At 26.6% G+C, this 20,701-nt stretch overlaps 1 protein-coding gene across 1 annotated transcript; it reads right to left on the bottom strand.

The window, feature by feature from the left end:
- Nucleotides 1–212: 212 nt before the first annotated feature.
- On the bottom strand, nt 213–2,690 carry FSST1_009868 (HET domain-containing protein; the record flags this gene model as incomplete). Its single annotated transcript, XM_083226880.1, has 1 exon — nt 213–2,690. One exon carries the CDS (start codon nt 2,688–2,690, stop codon nt 213–215), a length of 2,478 nt encoding a protein of 825 aa, XP_083085829.1.
- Nucleotides 2,691–20,701: the final 18,011 nt, after the last annotated feature.

Raw genomic sequence — 20,701 nt, 5'->3', positions numbered from 1 at the left:
GGGCATAGAACAATTGAGCGACCAAGAGAATGTTGGGCAAGATCTCGTTTGCCATTAAGCCCCAGGTTTCTGGTCAAATTTACCCGAACTCTTGTTCTCTTTTTGCCAGCGAGTTTTCTTATATCCCATACAGGTAGCTGTTTGCACACCGATGATCTTCCAAAGCCAACTCATACTTGATATATTATCTCTCGGGATATTTCCATATTTCATCATCGCATAGTGATCAGCTTCCATTCTAGATCCCCCATCTTTGCCCATTCCTCCTCTGAGATCTCACCTACGCCTATCCTATACGCCAATCCTTCTTTCCACTCTAGAGCCAGAAGCATCAACTTTGCTTTTCGTTTCCCATCTATACCAGCATCAAACACAGTTCCCTTATCTCTGTATACAGCCGCAAACTCTACAAAAAAGGTCCCAGGAAGTTGAGGGTCTCCGGGAAGCACAATCTCATACGAACTCACGTCGCGTTCTCCGCCCAACCAAGCTTCAGAGTGAACTTGGTTACCAAAGTGAACTTGGTTACCAAAGTGAACTTGGTTACCAAAGTGAACTTGGTTACCAAAGTGAACTTGGTTACCAAAAGGCCACTCACCCGTCCCTGTTATCTTGAACTTTACTGGAACCTCGTAAGTAACCTCCTTTTGTTCTGTATCATCTGAGACGTTGGATTCTGATGGAGAGCCTCCTGTAGGCCTGACTCTTAAGGTTGCGACACTTGCCCAGAAAATCAACGTCCCAGGCACCAGATTAGAGTTTTGTGCTAGATTCTGCACGTGTTGATCAGGAATATCTCGTTCCGGTCCTTGCCACCGGAGTCGCTTGGCTTTCGCTGTTGCCTTTGTCATCCTGTCTTTTGATGGATCCTCTTGAATCGCCGTGACGTTTTCTTCCCCTGTCACGGCGTAGAATTGCGTGATTGCCGGATGAGGAGTAGAAGGTTCCGAAAATCCTCTTCCAAGACTTCTGTAGTTCCAAAAGTCCAACTCTCTACCGGACTCCTCTTGGTTATCCCAGGCAGCCCAGCTCCATGACGGGAACTCGATATTCTTGATATCCTTGCCAGAAATCGTCATCTCTTGGCTTGCAAAGTTGCGGATATGCTTAGACTCATACATCCAACCTAAAGATGCCGAGAAGAAGGCTTTGGGATGGCCCCAGAGGTACTCGTCTTTCTGAGTTCTAGAAAACACTGAAATTATCCCCTGGAAAGCGTTGATCAGGTCGGATTTGAAGGAGAGGTTTCGTCGTCTGTAGGCCTGCAAGTAGTGGCAGTACAGACTAAAGTACTCGGATGCCTTGATCCAGCTCTTGGGGAGACCTTTTTCCAGTTCGAATGGCATAATCTCAAGTTCATTTGAGTGAGCTTCTTCCAGTGCCAACTCCTCGGACCAGGTGTTGTTGTTACATCTCCAGAACACCTGATTCTCGGTAAAGACGAGTAATCGGTTGGAGAAACATAGTTCCTGCATTGTCCAGGCTCGGTGTATCCATGTTGAACTCTGGATACTCGGGCCGTCAGTCTCTTTGTTGTTGGTCTCTTGTGATCGATATGCCCCGACTATAGTTAAAAACGTGTGGCCCTTCAGATGTAACACCTCTTGGAGAAAGTCGGAAGATCTAGAGTTCACTCCCGGGAGACCTGCAGCGGCACTGTCCCCATGAGCAGCGACCAGCGTCAATATAGCTCCAGCATATATCTGATCCATCTTTTCTATTTGCGATATTTTCATAGTTGGATCATCTTGGACGATACATAACGCATCAACCCAGAGAAATCGCTCGTTTAATCCCGCCGTGGCAGAAATTGCGTCGCGGACTGTTTTCGGAATGTATTCAGTGTTGAGGGATCCAGGAGTAAGAAGCAGGTTAGTATTGTTTGACATGTGCATAAGGACCTTTGAGGTGCCCCAGACATAGCTCAAGGCAACATAGCTGCAGTCAGGTGGTGTCTTGATAATGCAAGCCTTATGTACATCTATGACGAATGCTGGCATGACTTTTGGAACGCTGTCTGAGGATTGAGTGCTGTGAGAGCACGTGCCGTTGTGATTGTCTTTGCAGAGCTTGAACCATTTTCTCAAAAGTTCAAAGTCCACCTTGTCAGGAATAATACGGCCTCCAACGAGAGATTGATCGCTTGCGGGAGAAGCATGGCGGAGCGACTGAAGATCCAAGACTCTATTAACCTGCCAGGTTCCTGGTATGTGGTTCTGGGGACCATCTTCATCATTATGCCTGTATTGGATAGTCGCAGTAGTTGTGTGAGTATGTCGAGGTTTCTTATCAGCAGGCAGTGACGAGATGACTAGACTCTTTCTAGCACGCAAAGTGACGTGACCAGAAGACGAAGGATAAAGGCGTCGGATATGTCGATCTATGAGTCTGCAAAGCATGCATTGGTTCGTGCGAAGGGATATTTCGTGATTTGTGCCGAGCTTTGCATCAAACTCTGATAGCTCGCTTGAACCTGAGCCAGACTCGGTACACCATCCAGTCGAGTTGGAATCCAAGTCACTTAAGCCCTCTTCCAACGCAGAACCCGAATCGTCAAAGCCGACTTCTGATCCCGAATCCGAGTTATCACAATCACCATTGCAAGGTTTTGCTTGGAGGGCAATGTTATCAAAGTCGATATGGGAGCATACGGAGCACAAATTGTGCGTCATGGCACTCACTAAGGCCATGCTAGAGGGAATGCATAAATTACTCAAAGCATTTTGTTCTTCTTCAGCGGTATATGATAGATAAGCAGAACTATCATAACCCCACAGTAGGTACTGTTTGCTTGCATATTAGGTGTCAATTGGGCAGCACTATTAATATATGGAGAAGCAATGTATTCTGGATTACTACACTACTTGTTGAATGCATTAAAAGAATTAATTTGATTGAGGCTTTCAAGATCAATGATGCCTGTAGCTTGGACTCAACCGGATATCTGACAGACAGCCCTGTCTCGGGCAACCAGCTGTAGATACCATCATCAGGTGCCAAACAATAAACACAAATATTGCCTCAAGTTTTCACAGTTCAATCATTCTCCTATATCTCAACCGACTTGCACTGAGCTCTAACCAACTGCATTGCATCATATGGCATGTAGATCGACAACGAAGTCGGCAGATGCACTGTACTTTTAACCTTCCCATAAGGAAATGTAGACGAGACAGACGTCGTGACTGGATACAGAGACACACAATGTTATTTGTACTATGCTATATCTATTGTAACTTGGACTAATAGAGTAGCTTACATTGCTGGCTCGGTAATTATCCATGAAGTTATCCAAGATAGATAGGATATTATTTAAAAAGAATGAACATAGAATAGAAGGAAGAATAATTAGTATATAAGACCGAGTATCTCAGACCATTTATTCTACTGTTTTGGTAGAGAGTTATACTTCTATTCTAATCTGGCAACAAATATAATGTCAAATCCCCTACCATCCCTTAGCCCTAACGACATAGTATTTAATTCCGTAGAAATATATAGTAGTACCTTCAATCGCCAGCTTGAATATTACCACCAGGGTAAGCACCGACATCAGCCAGTACAACAAGAATAACAAATGCGGTGTCAGGTTGAGAGTTTTCGTCTCCCGTATCTCGAGACTCCGTTCGGTGTCTAGGCCATTCGTTCTCCTACGATGGTAAGCGACAATAAAAGGGTCCAGATAAGACGGTACTTACTCATTGGCTGCGACTCGGTGCGTGCGCTCTGTGTGTTGACGGACGTATTGATCATTTCGTCTCGACATGTCGGCTGGGAAATAAAGGGCCATAGTCTTTGATGTGGATTGTTTTCAGTTGATAGAGGAGAAAACGAGTCAAGGCCCAAGTCACACGCTGAAAGGAGTAATACAGTCGTAGTAGGGTAGCTGCTAGATAGTCTCGTATTCCAATGTGAAGATAGGTCTTCTTTTCAGTAACAGTTTTTTCTTGAGCTACCTTAAATCTTGGGGCCTCTCTAATATACTCTTAGTCTCGAAGGCCAGAAGCAAGCGGGGTCGCCATTGGCTGTTGAACCTAAACGCCATATCAGTTAGTTCTAGCCAATTGAGTGTCATAGAATAAATCACGACTCATTCAAACGGCTCGGCGATGCCGTCCAGAACGACACCGACGGCAAGTCTTTACTACAATTTAACAGAAAAAAAGAAAAAGAAACCAACAGCTCTATTATATTAGGCTGTATTTATATAATTAATTATTAGTCTATAACTATGCAGCTGGGCTATTACTTATAATATCTCGTCCAGTGCCCGATAAATATTGGACTATTATATATTGACGCCTTGTAAAGTTTATTTCCATTGTTCTAGAATATTTTCCCTTTTCCCGTCTCTATGCTAGTCTAGCCTTAAGCTATATTGACTTTTAAAGACTGGAATGCACCTGCTACATCGTACTAGTCGAGTAGGACTCTCAGACTCTGGCTCGACTTCATCAACCCCACTGCTCTCATTATCCTCATCCACCTCACTGACCTGGCTGATTTCGTTGATCTAGTTGACATGGCCAGCGTCGTTGACCTGGGTGGTTTGATGGGACTGGTTGGCTTAGTTGACCTCATCAGCATATTTACGCTTCATAAACGCAGGGTTGCTTGTTACTTGATAAAGCGGGTTCACAGCTTCTGGCGCAACGACGCTCATTCGATTCCCTCCAGACCTTCCTACTTAAAGTCTTGAGATTGATTAATATCTGTTGTCAGCAGCTATTTTCACCAGATAGGGCATAGAAAAGAGGATTAAAAGAGCCTTATTTTTTTTATAAAAGGAGAGGAATTAGCTTACTATTTTAGGTAATAGAGCAGCTAAATTATATAATATAAGCTTAGTTAATTAAGGCTATATAAATATTAATATACCCCCTATTTAAATGCTAATATTATAAGTATTTAAATAAATAATAAAGCTTTAAAATACTTTAAAATGCATTTAATAGAGTATTTAGCTAATTATAATATAAATAAAATAAATGCCTATTAAGTAATAATAAAGTAAATAACCTTATAATTATAAAATATAGTATTATAATATAGCTATAAGTATATACCTTTTATATAAAAAATTCCTTTTTTCTTTTTTTTCTTTAATTATATTTTTATAATAATAAGCCTACTATAATACCTTATATTACTTAATAAAGTATATACTTAAAGTTTATAATATTAATATATTATAGGCTAAAATTTAATTATTTGCCTATACCTCTAGCACTCTTATTATTTATTGCCCTATAAGTTAAAGCTCTTTAAGCTTATAATATCTTATAATAGTTAACTCTTAAGTAACTTAATAAAAAGCAGAGGAATACTATATATATAGCTACTATATATATTATATAAGCAGTATATTAATAGTTAATATAGCTTATTAATATCCCTGCTGCTACTACTAAGACTATTACTATTGCCTCTGCTTATAAGCTTTAATATTATAATCTAAGCTTAATTTATATAATCTAATACTTTAAATAGCCTTTATTCCTTATTTATTATACTTTTTAAGGCATTAGCCTCTTATTAACTTTATTAGTAAGCAGTTTTTTATGCCTTATTTAAGGTGCTTTTATAGTCTCCTTATAGAAACTAAGGAAAACCTGCTCTATTATTATACTATTTTTAGTAATTCCTAGCACTATATACTATATTTTTTAAGTAACTATAGTTATAAGGCTATATAAATATGCTTTATTTTCTTTAATTAAGCTTCTTATTAACTTAAATTATACTCTTAAGCCTTTTTAGCTTAATCTTTTAGTCTATTAGTTAACTAATATAGCTAATAAGGTAAAGGGTAATATCCTTACCCTAGATAAGCTTAATAAGCTTAATAATATAAATAAAGCTTTCTTTTTCTTTTTCTTTATTTAATTAAGCTTGCCTTATTAATATATAAGCTAATTTAATAATATAAAAGGAAAAAAAGCTTAAGAAAAGTATTAAGGGGCTTTTGCCTTTATTTAAAAAGAGGTCTATCTCTCTATATTACTTTAATATAATAAAGCAGGCCTCTGCTATTCTAGGCCTTTTAGGCTATAAAGTTTTCTTTTTTTCTACTAAGGCTATTGCCCTTATTACTTAGATATAAGTTTAATACTATATTCCTTAAGTATTATATATAAGCTAATATTATAAATAGCCTTACTAATAATATTATCCTTAGTATTTCTTTTTATATTATTATAGCTAGAGTTATAGCTTTACTATAACCTTAGCTATAGCTATAAATACCTATTAGGTATATTAATTTTCCTTTTTCTATATACTTTAGCGCTTAATTTTTATATATATATTATATTAAGGCATCTAGGCTATCTTTTCCCCTTAGTATAAGGGAAGTAAATAAATATATCTTTTTATATACTTTAGTATTTTTTATTTTCTATTTCCCTGCTTTATAATAACCTATAATATATTTAAAAGCTCTTTAAAGTACTTAAATTATTATTATAATAATATTTTTATAAGGCTATTTGCTAGTATATTAGCTATTAGTAAATATATAACTTTAAATAACTTTTTTAAATACTTTTGCCTTAACTATATACTTTAAATATTAATATAATAAAGCCTTATAGTTATTTAAAAGCTTTAATTAATTATAAGTCTAATAGTTTACTGATTATTATACTTAATATTATAAGGTAACTCTAGATTAAAGTATAAATCTTAGAAAAGGCACTTTATTTTTATTATTTCCTTTACTATATACTTTAAAGTAAGCAGCTTAGCTTTAGTAATTAAAGTTATTACTATTAATTACTTTAATATCTTCTAATAAATTACTCCTTTAAATAAGCTTATAAAATAGCCTTATAATAACTTCTATATACTTATATTATTAGTAAATAAAGTATTACTTATAATAATAAAAGCTTATAGCTTATTATATTTATTATAAATTAAGCTATTAAATCTTATAAAGTAAAGATAATAAATTATTTAAAAAGTAGCTTTTTTATAATAAGCACTTAAATTAATAAGGAATTATAATAGTAAGCTAGCTATAAAGGCAGTATTAAGTTATAATATAATTACTATATAAAGTAAGGATTTAATAATTTCTTAATATTTCTTTATTTTATTAGGTAGTATTTAATCTTTATAAGGTAAAAGCTTTATTTATAAGATTAAGGTTAAAAGGAAACTATTCTAAGTATTTTAGTTAAATTTAATTACTATTTTCTTAATATATAAATTATAATATAGAGAGATAATATAATTTAGCTAATCTCTAATAATCTTAATACTAAGAAACTACTTAGCTTTTAAGTTATATATAAATTTAAATCTCTTACTTTCTTTTAGGTATTTAATAAGCTTTAAAGCAGTATTTAAGTTATTTTTATAATAAAAGATTAGGATATTATTAATAAAGAAGATTAAATATATCTCCCTCTTTAGGTTATAAAAAAGGCAAGATTTTTCTATATTCTATTTAAGTCTAAATTTATATAATTTAGCAGTAAATATATTAAACTAGAGCTTAAGTAAATCTCTAAGCCTATAGAGAGCTTAATTAATCTTAAGGATAAAATTATATTCTTTAAATCCTAGGGAAAAGCAGTAAAATATATAAAAGCTACTCTATTGCCTCTATATATTTATAAATATATTCTTAATATCTAATTACTTAATTTTAAGATTAAATTAAATAGCTAAAGCTATTATTAGGTAAAAAGAGTGCATTATAAGTATTACTATATATATACTTTTAAGTATTATATCTTAGAAGTTTCTATATATTATAATCTATACTTTATAGTGCAGTAAAAACCTATTTTAGTTATATTTATATATAAGTATTTACTTTATTAGTAAAGGCTTAATTATAGCTTTTTCCTATTTAACCTTCCTTTAGGTCTTTTTCTTAAGGAGCTTTATAATCTCTATATATACTGCTTACTTAAATAGTATAGTAAATTAATACTTCTTAAGCTATTTCTATATCTTTAATATAAATAAAAGGCTATTCTAATAATATTTCTTATTATCCTTAGGAATAGCTATTATTATAATCCCTACTTAAAGATTATTTTCTTTTTTATTAGCTATATAAAAAATTATAATAAATACTATTTTAAGCTTATTAAAATCTTTATATATTTCTTCTAGCTAATTAAGTATAAAGAAAATATTAAATAAGTCTTTATAAAGCTTATATAATTATTAATTAAAGGTAATATTATACTTTTACTTTTTAGCTTTTTAAACCTATATACTTTAATATATTAATTCTTAAGCTAAAGTATAATTTGCCTTATTTCTTAATCCCTTTAGCTAACCTTATAATTAAGCTAAAGGCTATTTTAAATAATTATAATTTCCTTTTAAATTAGGTATAACCTATGCTTTAAAAGGCTTAATTAAGTTATTTAAAGCTTATATTATTATTAATAGTAATAACTTTCCTATTATTATCTGCAGGCTATATTTAATACTTAATAAAGATTTAGCTTTAGCTTTACCTATTCTTTAAGTATTCCTATTTAAATCTCCTGCTTTTTTATAAATAGGTAAAATATTACTTACTTATAATAATAAGCCTACTATATTAGCTCCCTTATTTATTTATTTACCCCTAAGGAAGTTATTATTTATCCTAGCTTATAATATATCTATTAATATTAAATACTACTTTAAAAAGCTAACTTTTTTAGTATTTTTACTCTTATAAATATTACTTATATCCCTATACTATATACTAGGCTTTAAAGTCTATTAAGGCATTTAAAGTCCTATTAATACTTAATTTATTATATATATAGATAGGTAATTTATACTTAATTTAATAGTAACTATACTCTCTTTAAGCAGCTATTTATATAAATTATATATTTCTATCCTTAAGTTTAAGCCTATTAACTATTCTTAAATTAGCTAATTATATATATCTAAGAGGATATTATATTTTAATGCTATAATTAACTTAATCTAATCTTCTAGTTCTACTAATAGAAGCTTTATTATACTTAATTTATTAGGTTAATAGAAGGTTATTTTATTAAATATTATATTCTTTAATATAATTACCTTTTTAAGCTAAGGCACTTAAATTTAGTATATATTATATATTATATAGCCTATAAGATACCTAATATATACTTTAAGGCTTATTTTAAATACCCTCTTTTACTTATTAGCTTTCCTCTCCTTCTTTAATAAATAGGCCCTATAACTATATATATAAATGCCTATTTAATTAAGGCAGAGATTAGCTATATACTCCCTTATTAGTAATAAAGTATAATTTTTAAATTAAAACTCTAAAGCTTCTAATAAAGATATACTATTATTAGCTTACTAAAGGCTTTAATTAAGTAAGTAAACTGCTATTATAATACTCTTAGGCTATAGCTCTAATAGAAGCCCTACTCTATTTAATATAGTATTTAACTTTATTATTATAATCTTATTAGCTATTTTAATTACTCTATTTAACTTATAAATATATAATAAAGGATATTTAAGAATTATCCCTTTAAGGTATACCTAAGCTTAAAATACTATATTCTCTAATATATAGATTATAGCTATTTTATTATTATAGTAAATAATATAAATAATAAGGCTAAATTATTATTTAATTTACTTATTATAGAATTAAAGTGCCTTAAGAATAAAAGCTATACTCTTATTTAAAAGAGGTAAAGTATATAAATAACTGCTATATTTATCTTTAATTATTAGTAGCTATTAACTTCTATTATAGCCTTTTTTATAATCTTAAAGATCTTAAAAGATATATTAAAATAGTCTAGGTAAATATTATTTAAGGGGTTTTTTACTAATTATTTAGATTACTTTTACTTAGGCATAGATTTTATAATTAATATCTTTTATCTTATTAATTTAAATACTATAAGTATTATTTATAAGCTTCTCTAGAGTATCTTTATTAAAATAACTTACTCTTAAATATTAAAGTAAGCTTAAGTTAATATATAATTATACTTAATTTTATATATATTAGGTATAATTATATTATTAGGTATATATAATAATAAAGAATACTAGTAATTACTTAATTAGAATATTATTATAGAATACTATTTAGCTATTATTAAAATAAAAGTAAATAGGTTTATATTAAAAGAATACTAAATTAAAGTAATAATTAAGATTAATAATAATAATACTATTTTCTAGTATATTAAAGTATAGTATATAGTTAAATCCTATATACTAGAGCTTTTTTTTTTATAATAATACCTCTAATATAATATTTATATAAAGTCTATTAATAACTTAAATATTTTTAAGAATAATACTCTTAGTATACTTTCTATTAATACTATTAAGCGCTTTAATAATTACCCTTTAGCTATAACTAATAATTAGGAATAATAATACTTTTACTTAGACTATTTTACTTTTATTAAAAGGTATAAAAGTATAAGTAATAAGCTTATTAATTAAGTTAATAAAATATATAGAGCTATAAGTATTAAAAATAGTACTCTTAGAGAGAGGTCTTTAGCTATAGCTATTTAAGTAAATAGAGAAATTATACTCTTTAAAGAGATCTAGATTAAAAGTAATAAAATATTAAGGCACCTTATTCTAATTAATATTACTTATAAAGCTAAATTAGCCTAAGTTATTACTTAGGCTAAGGATTATTATTCCCTTTTTTATAAGCTTTACTTTAAGGTTATAATACCTAGTTAATATTACTTTCTAAATTTTAAAAGCTTTTTCTTTAATTATTCTTTTAAAAAGCCTTATTTTCTTATAAAAAAGTACCTTTTTTAAAATATTATAATCCTCTATATACTAAAAATAATCTTATAAGTAAAGGTATTTTATTTAAAATTAAGGCTTCCTGCCCTTATTCTCTTTAGGGTTAAATATATTACTAAGTATAGTAAATATAGTATTATATATAGCACTTAAAGCTTACTTAATAATAATATTAAGCTTATTTATATATTAATTAATTAATTTAATATTAACTTTATTTTTACTAGAATTAATAGTATAAAGTATCTATTATACTTAGCTAGATATAATTTAAGCTTAAATTACTATAAGGAAATTAAAAGTAGCTTAATTTCCTTAGACTTTAAGAGCTTTATATTATATAATATAATAATAGACTATATACTATTTATTAAGCTATTTATTAGGATTAATATATATACTCTTTGCCTCTTTTATATATATATTATATACTTTATAAGTATAAATAATAATACTTATAGCTTAAAGGGTAAAATGCTTTTTAAGTCCTTTTATAATATAATATAGAGTATAACCTTTAAGGTACTTTTTTTTTATTCTTTTAAATATAGTATTAAATACTTCTTTATTAACTATTAACTATAAAAAGGTATAAACCTTCTTATTTTTAATTTTTTAAGTAAAATACTTATTTTACTTAAGTATATTAGTCTTTTAAAGTATAATATATTTATAATTAACTTTATTAAAAATAAGCTTAAGAAGCTTTAGATTATTCTTAAGAAAATCTATATTATCTAGATAGGCAGTATAAAGCTCTATAATATTAATAGCCTTTATTATATACTTAATAAAGTATTTATCCTTATAATTAGTAATTAAAATAGCCTTAGGGGGCTTTATTTAATTAGCTTTTTTATTAAGGAGGCTTAGGTTAATATATACCTAGGTATTAGTAGTATTAAATTTAATTTAAATATATTAAAGCTAATATTGCTATTAAATACCCTTTTTAAGGTATAATACTTCCTTAAGCTTAGAATTAAGGGTAATAAATTAGATAGCTATAGTTAAAAATAGCAATATAAAGAAAAATTATACTCTATTAAGAGAAAAAGTATTAAAAAGGATAAATTTAATACTTAAGATAAGCTAAAAATAATAATTTATAATTAAATTAAAAGTTAAAGTAATATAAGTTTCTAGAATTGCTTTTACCTAGGCTTATAATTATTATTAGTAGCTATTTTTATTAGATAGGGCATAGAAAAGAGGATTAAAAAAGCCTTATTTTTTCTATAAAAGGAGAGGAATTAGCTCGCTGTTTTAGGTAATAGAGCAGCCAAATTACGTGACGCAAGCTCAGCCAATCAGGGCTATGCAAATGTCAACAACATCTCACAATAAAACGGTTCATCCAGTCTTCTGACAGGGACACAGTTGGTCAACTTGCACTGCAGTTTTAACCTTCCCTACCTAAAGTAGAAAAAGTCAAGGAAAGTTATATCATACCAGTCAGCCCATATTACTATTTTTCTCTAGAATTCTACTTTTTCTATTTTCCTTAATGTTAACTTTCTAAAGGAATTCCTCAAGTTCTTTTCTCTAGAGGTTAAACAGCTGTATCCTGGGCTACCTCTAGGAGTTCTTCCCAAGTCCGGGTAAAACAACAGATTAATGCATTGCCAGTGTCAGTAACAGTGTTCAAGTAAGGATGCACTACTATCCATTAGCATACGACACATTCCAACATGACTGTCTCTGGTCTGCTGCCTGAAAAACCTCAACTTACTGTACTGCAATTTTGAAACTCTCCCGGGTTTCTATGGCAAGACACCAGCGAATAATATCCATTTGCTTTGTTTCTTCAATCCCCTCCCATCGAGGTATACAAAAGTTGAGCAATCGTATCCCACCACTATAGAGAACGGATCGATTGTCGGACTTGTGCGTCTTGCACTGCAATTTTGACATCTCTGGAGAAGGAGGAAAGCTATACTGCTGCTGGATACAGGGACGAAGAATAATGGAATGCCCAAGACAAGATTTACACCAGGATCACCTTCACTGCGATCTTAACGTCCTCCAAGAGTAGATCGAGACAAGGGAAATAATGTTTGTTGCTGGATACAAAGGCGCACGACACATGTGCTGAATGACATGACTCACTGCACCTAACTTGGACCAACAGAACCTACAATATAGTAGAATACATTGCTGATTATTGTGAAAGTCAACCTTGGGCATCGTTGAGGAAGCCAACTCGGAAGCCCAACATATCGTGGCATTCCATGGTTGGAAGGCATATACATAGGTTGGGTGATTTTCATAGGTGCCCAACTGAATCATTGGACAATGCAATGATGAGTTGTTCAGACCCAACGTTCACTGCAATTTTAACCCCCTCCCAAGTATCCCGAGGTTGACAAGATACCAAATCAACATATTCCAAGGTGGTTAGAACGTTCACTGTAATTTGAACCCCTCTGAAGTTTGACCAAGAAGGAAATCTGCCCTACTGCTGGACACGAACGTTGAATAATGGGATGCCCAAAGTAACATAGAACCGGTTGAAAATGGCATTTCACTACAAGTTTAACCTCCTCCCACGTTTCCACATTGCAATGAGAGTTGCAGCTTATTTTACTGCAATTTTGGTCTCCTTCTGGAGTTTTAACGGAAGAGTGGTCCTCTAACCATGGGATACCACGAGATGGTGTCCCTTCCAGATCGGCTTCATAAGCATTTCTCAAAGCTAACGTTCTTGAAGCAAAAGCAATAGGGACCAACCTATTGTACCTGAGTTATGTCAGTTCAAGCTAGTTACAGTGAGGACATGCTATCCAGAACGTGTGATGATGTGCGCCTCGCAGGCAGGTAGCAACGGTGTTTCTCTCGTCTTGATCTTCGTTTTGGGGAGATTAACATTGCAGTGCAGCTCGTTTGGAGTGAGGCCTGCTAATTGAAGCGGGCAGGCTATTCTTTTATTTGACCCTTAGAGGGAACTTAAATTACAGTGAATCTCCTGCCGTATACTCTCACTGGAATATGGAAACCTGGGAAGGGGTTAAAACTGCAGTGAAGGTTTGCTGACTCTGTTTTTTTGGGAGTCAGCATACTGACTCTATTATCGGGGAGGAAGCATACTAGCTCTGTTATCGGGGAGCATAACACCGGATTGGCATTGAATCGGAGCTGTTTCTTTTAAATCTCGATATTTTTAACTATCAGAGGATTCGAAATGGTATTAGAAGCTGCTTGAGAATCATTTCTTGTCAAAGTTGGTCGTGCCTGTTCCCAGCTCTGCGTGGTAATTCTTACTTGTATACTTACTATGTACACCAAAGAGCATCCACTGCGGCTCGCTAAAAGATCGCAGCAGCGTAACTGGCTGTGGAGAAAGCCAGCCTTGCCCCAGAGAGACCACTTGCTCACATATATCAGTTGAGATGGATGTGACTGGTTGTGTCAACGTTGCGCTACGGTGCATGTACTGCAATTTTAACCCCCTCCCAGGTTTCCATATCCCAGTGAGAGCTTACTGCAGCTGAGCCCCCTCTGAGGATTGAAACTGCAGATGTACAGTGGCCGTGCAAAAGTCCTGCCTAACTCTAGATTGATACGTGCTAACGTTACTGATAAACGTTGGAGGATATTACGTGGGATATTATATATTAGCCTATAAGGCTTAAGCCTCTTAGTTTAAGCCCTGCCCTTAGAACTAATTAAAGAATAATCCTCTTTTTACTATATAAATATAGTTATCCTTTATAATTTATATTATTTCTTTTATAATAGCTAATACTTTAAAAGAAACTATATACTTAATAGTAAATATAAAGTAATAATAATTTAATAGTAATAATATAATAATATTATAAGGCTTAATATTATATTTAAACTTTATATTAAAATATAAGCTTTAAATAAATAATAAAAACTCTTCTTTATATAAAATAGCTATATTTTAATAAAACTTTTATATATATATAAGAATAATAAAAGAAGATACTATTAAGCTAATAGGCTTAAATATTAACCAGTTTAATTATATTTAATTAAACTGCTTTATTATATTACTATAAGGAGCTTAAGCCCCTCTAGGTATAGTAAGTCTTTTAAGCCTCTTACCTTTATATTCTTATAATTATTCCCCCTTTAATAGGGCTTAGTCTTTAAGCTAATTATAGTTATAGGGGACTTTAACTACTATACCTCTCTTAACCTTGCAAGACCTATAAAGATAATATATAATATTAGCTCTTAAAGGCAAGGATTTAAACTTATAACCTTTATAAATTTAATATTTATTTATATCTTTAAGACTTTTAATTATTTTATAAAGAAATAAAATAGCTTAAATAGTAAATATTTAATAATTTAATAATATTATAAAGCTATAAAGCTATACTTTTAAATAAGCTTTTAATAAAACTCTATATTAAAATAAAGCTATATAAAATAATAAGATAATAGTAAATACTTTCTTTTTCTTTATATAATAAAATTATTAATAAAGAAAAGTAAAAATAATAATAAAAAAGTAAATTATTTTACTTTTAATTATTTATTTAATATATTAAGTTAACTTAGATTATAGTTATAATATTAATATTATATTATTATACTATTTAACCTTATAACTATAGCCTTATAGCTAGGCAATATATAAGGTAATTTTACTATATATATAATAAGATTATTAAAATACTATATATTAGCCTAGCCTTATTTTAAGATTTATATAACCTTATAATAATAAAGCTAAAATATATCTCTATAGATTAAAAACCTTTAATTAAAAATAATATAATACTAGCTATATTTAGCTATAAAGTCTTATAATTCTTTAATATTCTTATTCTTTAAAAAGACTTATAGTAGATTTAATAGGAAAAGTAATAGCTTTATATATTATATTATAAAATTAAGAAAATAAATACCTTTATAATAAAAGAGACTATATTTTATAATATAATAAGTTAATATAAGCTATAGTTAATAAAACTAAAGATATTTATTTAGACTATTAAAGATAAGTATAAGTATTTTATATAATAAGAAACTCTATTTAAATTAAAGTTAAAAGAAGATATTTATATATATAATTAAGAGTTTAATATAAAGTTAAAATATTAAAGTAAAATAAATAAATTTATTTAATATTATAGTTAATTAAACTAAGTTATATAATTAAACCTCTTACTATATTATATAATTATTTTAATCTTTATATAATTATACTATTAATAATTTTAATAAAGGCAAATTTAATATACCTATTAAAATATAGCTACTCTATAATAAGTAAATATAAGGCTTATTTTAATAAAAGGAATAGCCTTTTACTAATAATAAAGTTATATAAGATTAAATAAACTTAATTAAGGTTAATATATTTTATTTACTTAGAAAAAGAGGAAATTATATAGCTATATATTAATTTAAATATAATAGAGTTAATATATATATTAATTTTCTATATAATAGTTTAATAATTAAGAGTCTTAAAGTTATACTTCTTTAAAATAACTATAATTACTAAGAAATAAGCCTTTAATTAATAATTAATAGCTTAATTAACTAAATTAATATATAATAAAATATCCTATAATACTAATAAAAACTATCTCTTTAATAGCTTAAATAACTAGAATTCCTTTAAATAAGTATATATTTTAAAGACCTTAAGTAAAAAGGCATTTTACTTATATAAATTAAGTAATCTTTATTAAAATTATTAATAGTATAATTATATAAGGATTAAGATAATTATATAATATAGTAAGAGGTTTAATTATATAACTTAGTTTAATTAACTATAGTATTAAATAAATTTATTTTACTTTAATATTTTAACTTTATATTAAACTCTTAACTATATATATAAATTTCTTTCTCTATAGACTTTAACTTAAATAGAGTTTCTTATTATTTAAAATACTTATACTTATCTTTAATAGTTTAAATAAGTACTTTTAACTTTATTAATTATAGCTTATATTAACCTATTATATCATAAAATATAATCTCTTTTATTATAAAGGTATTTATTTTCTTAATTTTATAATATAATATATAAAGCTATTACCTTTCCTATTAAATCTACTATAAGTCTCTTTAAAGAATAAGAATATTAGAGAATTATAAGACTTTATAGCTAAATATAGCTAATATTATATTATTTTTAATTAAAGGTTTTTAATCTATAGAGATATATTTTAGCTTTATTATTATAAGGTTATATAAATCTTAAAATAAAGCTAGGCTAATATATAATACCTTAATAATCTTACTATATATATAGTAAAATTGCCTTATATATTACCTAGCTATAAGGCTATAGTTATAAGGTTAAATAGTATAATAATATAATATTAATATTATAACTATAATCTAAGTTAACTTAATATATTAAATAAATAATTAAAAGTAAAATAATTTACTTTTTTATTATTATTTTTACTTTTCTTTATTAATAATTTTATTATATAAAGAAAAAGAAAATATTTACTATTATCTTATTATTTTATATAGCTTTATTTTAATATAGAGTTTTATTAAAAGCTTATTTAAAAGTATAGCCTTATAGCCTTATAATATTATTAAATTATTAAATATTTACTATTTAAGCTATTTTATTTCTTTATAAAATAATTAAAAGTCTTAAAGATATAAATAAATTAAGTAATTTAAATTAATTTAAAGTCTTATAAATCCTTAAACTAATATAATTAATAATTAAGGTATTTTAATCTAGTAATTTATAAAGTAAAAGGGTAAAAGGAATTATATTCTCTTTTAATAACCTTATAAAAGATAATAAAGAAACCTATAAGGCTAAAATAATAATCTATTAAAGTAACCTTAATTAATATAATAAAGAAATAAATAGAATTTATAATATACTTAATTAACTAATTAAAAAGATATACTTATATTATATAGAAACTTACTTTTTAGCTATAAATAACTCTATATAGTATAATAATATCTCCTTCTTTTTTTAAAACTTAAAAGCTATATATAGTATTAATAAAGCTATATAATATAAATAAGCCTAGAATAGCTATTTTAAAGCGCTAAAGATATTATAATAAGCTTAAATTAACTAGGAAAATTAAATTACTATATAGGAAAAGGCTATTAGAATTAAAAAGCTTAAAAAAGTAATAAAAGCTTAATACTTAAATATATAGTTTATAGACCTTTAAAATATATTAAATCTTTACTTTAAGCTTTTCTTATAAGTAAAATAAAGCTAAAATAAAAATAAAATTAAAGTAAGAATTTATATACCTTTTATATTCTTAGCTCTATTTAAATAAAAGATTTAAAATAGTAAAAAGAAAGTTAAAAAGCTAATTATAGAATATATAGTAAAAAAAAGCTTTAAATTTACTTTTTAAGCCTTATTTTTATAAAAGAGAAAGTAAAGTAAATTAATTATAATAGAATTATAAGAGAGTTCTATAAAGAAGCCTTAATAGTCTATTAAGTTATAAAATAAGTATATTTTATATAAAAGGAATTACTTAAACTTTAATATATAATCCTATTAAGTAGCTTTCCTTAAAAATATATTAAAGAAAATCTAAGTATTAGAAAGATAATAAGATTTATTTAATAAAAAACTTAAAAGTAAAAAGAAAATATAAAATCTCTTTAAAAGGCTATAATAAAAAGCTATTAAGAAAATAAAAACATTAAAATAATTATTAATATAACTAATTGCAGTTTTTAAAGAGATAGCTATTTTCCTTATAATAAATAGTAAATACCCTTTAAGGAATTTAATAATCTTAGACTTTAATATTACTAGTTATATCTTTAATATAGTTAATTAATTTATTAAGTTAAAGAATATAATATAAGGAAAAAGAGTCTTTATAAGATTAAAGTAACTATTAATTAAAAGTATTAAAATAGTAATTATTATAGTTTAAGATATATAAAAAGAGCTTTAAATTATTACTTTAAAAGGTATTTCCTATTACTTAAAGATAAGTATTAATTTAGTATTTTTTTATAAGCTAAAGTAACTTAATTATTAATAAGATTAGTAAAATAATTAAGATATAATTTAATATATAAATAGCTAAGCTTTATATAAGCTAAGCTAGAAATTTAATTAATATATTATTAAATATAATCTTAAAAATATATATTAAGCTACTTTTTATATAAAGTACTATTAATATAACTTATAAATTATAAGAAAGCTAAATTATATTCTTATATTTACTTAATATTATAAATTAGGTTATTTAAGGCTATAAAGCCTTAAATATCTTATTAATTATACCTTTAAAGTAAAAATAAAAGGATTAATAACTATTAAATATAATATATATAGAAAGGTAAAAATAAAATACTAAGAGTATTATAAACTATATAAATATAGCTTAAAACCTAGAGAAAGATTTTCCTTTAATTTTTATAACTTCTTAATTAAAATAAATAGTTATATATCCCTAAGTATTTAAATCTATAGAGAGATAGGTTATTACTAGGATTATTACTTTATTAACTAATATAATAAAAACCTATTATTAATACTTAAGAACTTTATATAAATACTTTAAATAATATATAACTTAATAATTTAAGTTATTTAAATAGATAATAAGCTTTAAAAAGGCAATTTAAGTAAGAGCTAGCTTATATAAAAGAGTATATAAGTTAATAAAAATATACTATATATTTAATAATAGAATAGCTTTAGTAAATATTCTAAGGGGATAATAAAAGAGAAAATAAAGCTCTTAAAGATAAATAATAATCTCTTAATAGAATTATAGCTTAAAATTATAAAAATAGCAGTTTATCTATTTAATTAAATACTTAAGTAAAGTCTTAACTAGAAAATACTATATAAATACTTCTATTTAAGTATATAAACCTTATAAATAGAAAACTAGCTTTAAATTAGCTATATAAAGATTATTAAATATAAAGTATTTATTATAATAAATTTAATATAATAAAAAGAAAACTACTTTCTCTTAAAAATAAGCCTAAAAGTATAAATAGGCTACCTAGTTAAATATAACTCTTAAAATATCTTTTAAATTTAAAACCTAATTATAAATAAAATATATATTACTAGAGATATTATTTTTAATAAAAAAGAGATATTTAATATTAATAAGAAATAAATAAAAGAATTAATAATTAAATAGACCTTTAAAGAAATTTAATAAAGAATAGAATTACTTTTAGGTATTAAGTAATTTAATTAAGTTATAGACTTAGTCTAAGGCTTAAATAAGCTTAAAATATATAATTTAAGTCTTAATAAGTAAATTAAAGATTTCCTTATAATAAAAAATACTTAGGAAAAATATTAATCTATAGGAAAATATACTTAAGCTTAATTTAAGCTTTTTTTATTACTATTAAATAGCCTATTATTAAGCTTTTTTATATATATTAAAATGCAGATTTATAATAAAGATAAGAGAAAAGTATTAAGAAATAACTTAATAATACTTAATTAAGCCTTCTTTATAAATATATAAATAGTATTAATTATAAAAAAAGATAAAGTATTTCTAATAAAAGTAATAAAGAGAAAAGCTATTTATAGAAAATTAAAGCTTAAAAAAGATTTATAAATAAGTAATTTAGATTTTAATTTTAATAGATAAAAGTATTATAAAAAAAACCTATTAAAGGTATTAAGCTTTTAAAATAGTTTAAAAGGATATAAATTTAAAGAAACGTTTAAGAAAGTATAAAAAAATTACTTAGAGAATTATAAATAAATAAGCTTTTAATTTAAAATATTAAAGTATAATTTATATATAAGTAACTTATAAATCCTAGACTATATATTAGTATTTACTTATAAATTTAATAAATATAAATATCTTTAGAAATATAAAGTAAGACTTATTATATAAAGAAATTAATAATAAAAATTATTAATTAAAAAAACCTATATTATAATACTTATAGGAAAATTATTTAAAATACTTTTTATAATTACTATTAAATATAA

The sequence above is a fragment of the Fusarium sambucinum genome, chromosome II (genome assembly GCF_050947815.1).
Source record: "Fusarium sambucinum isolate potato_lamoka chromosome II, whole genome shotgun sequence".
NCBI lineage: Eukaryota > Fungi > Ascomycota > Sordariomycetes > Hypocreales > Nectriaceae > Fusarium > Fusarium sambucinum.
Note: the sequence above shows the minus strand (reverse complement) of the source record. Positions and strands in the feature narration are given on the sequence as shown.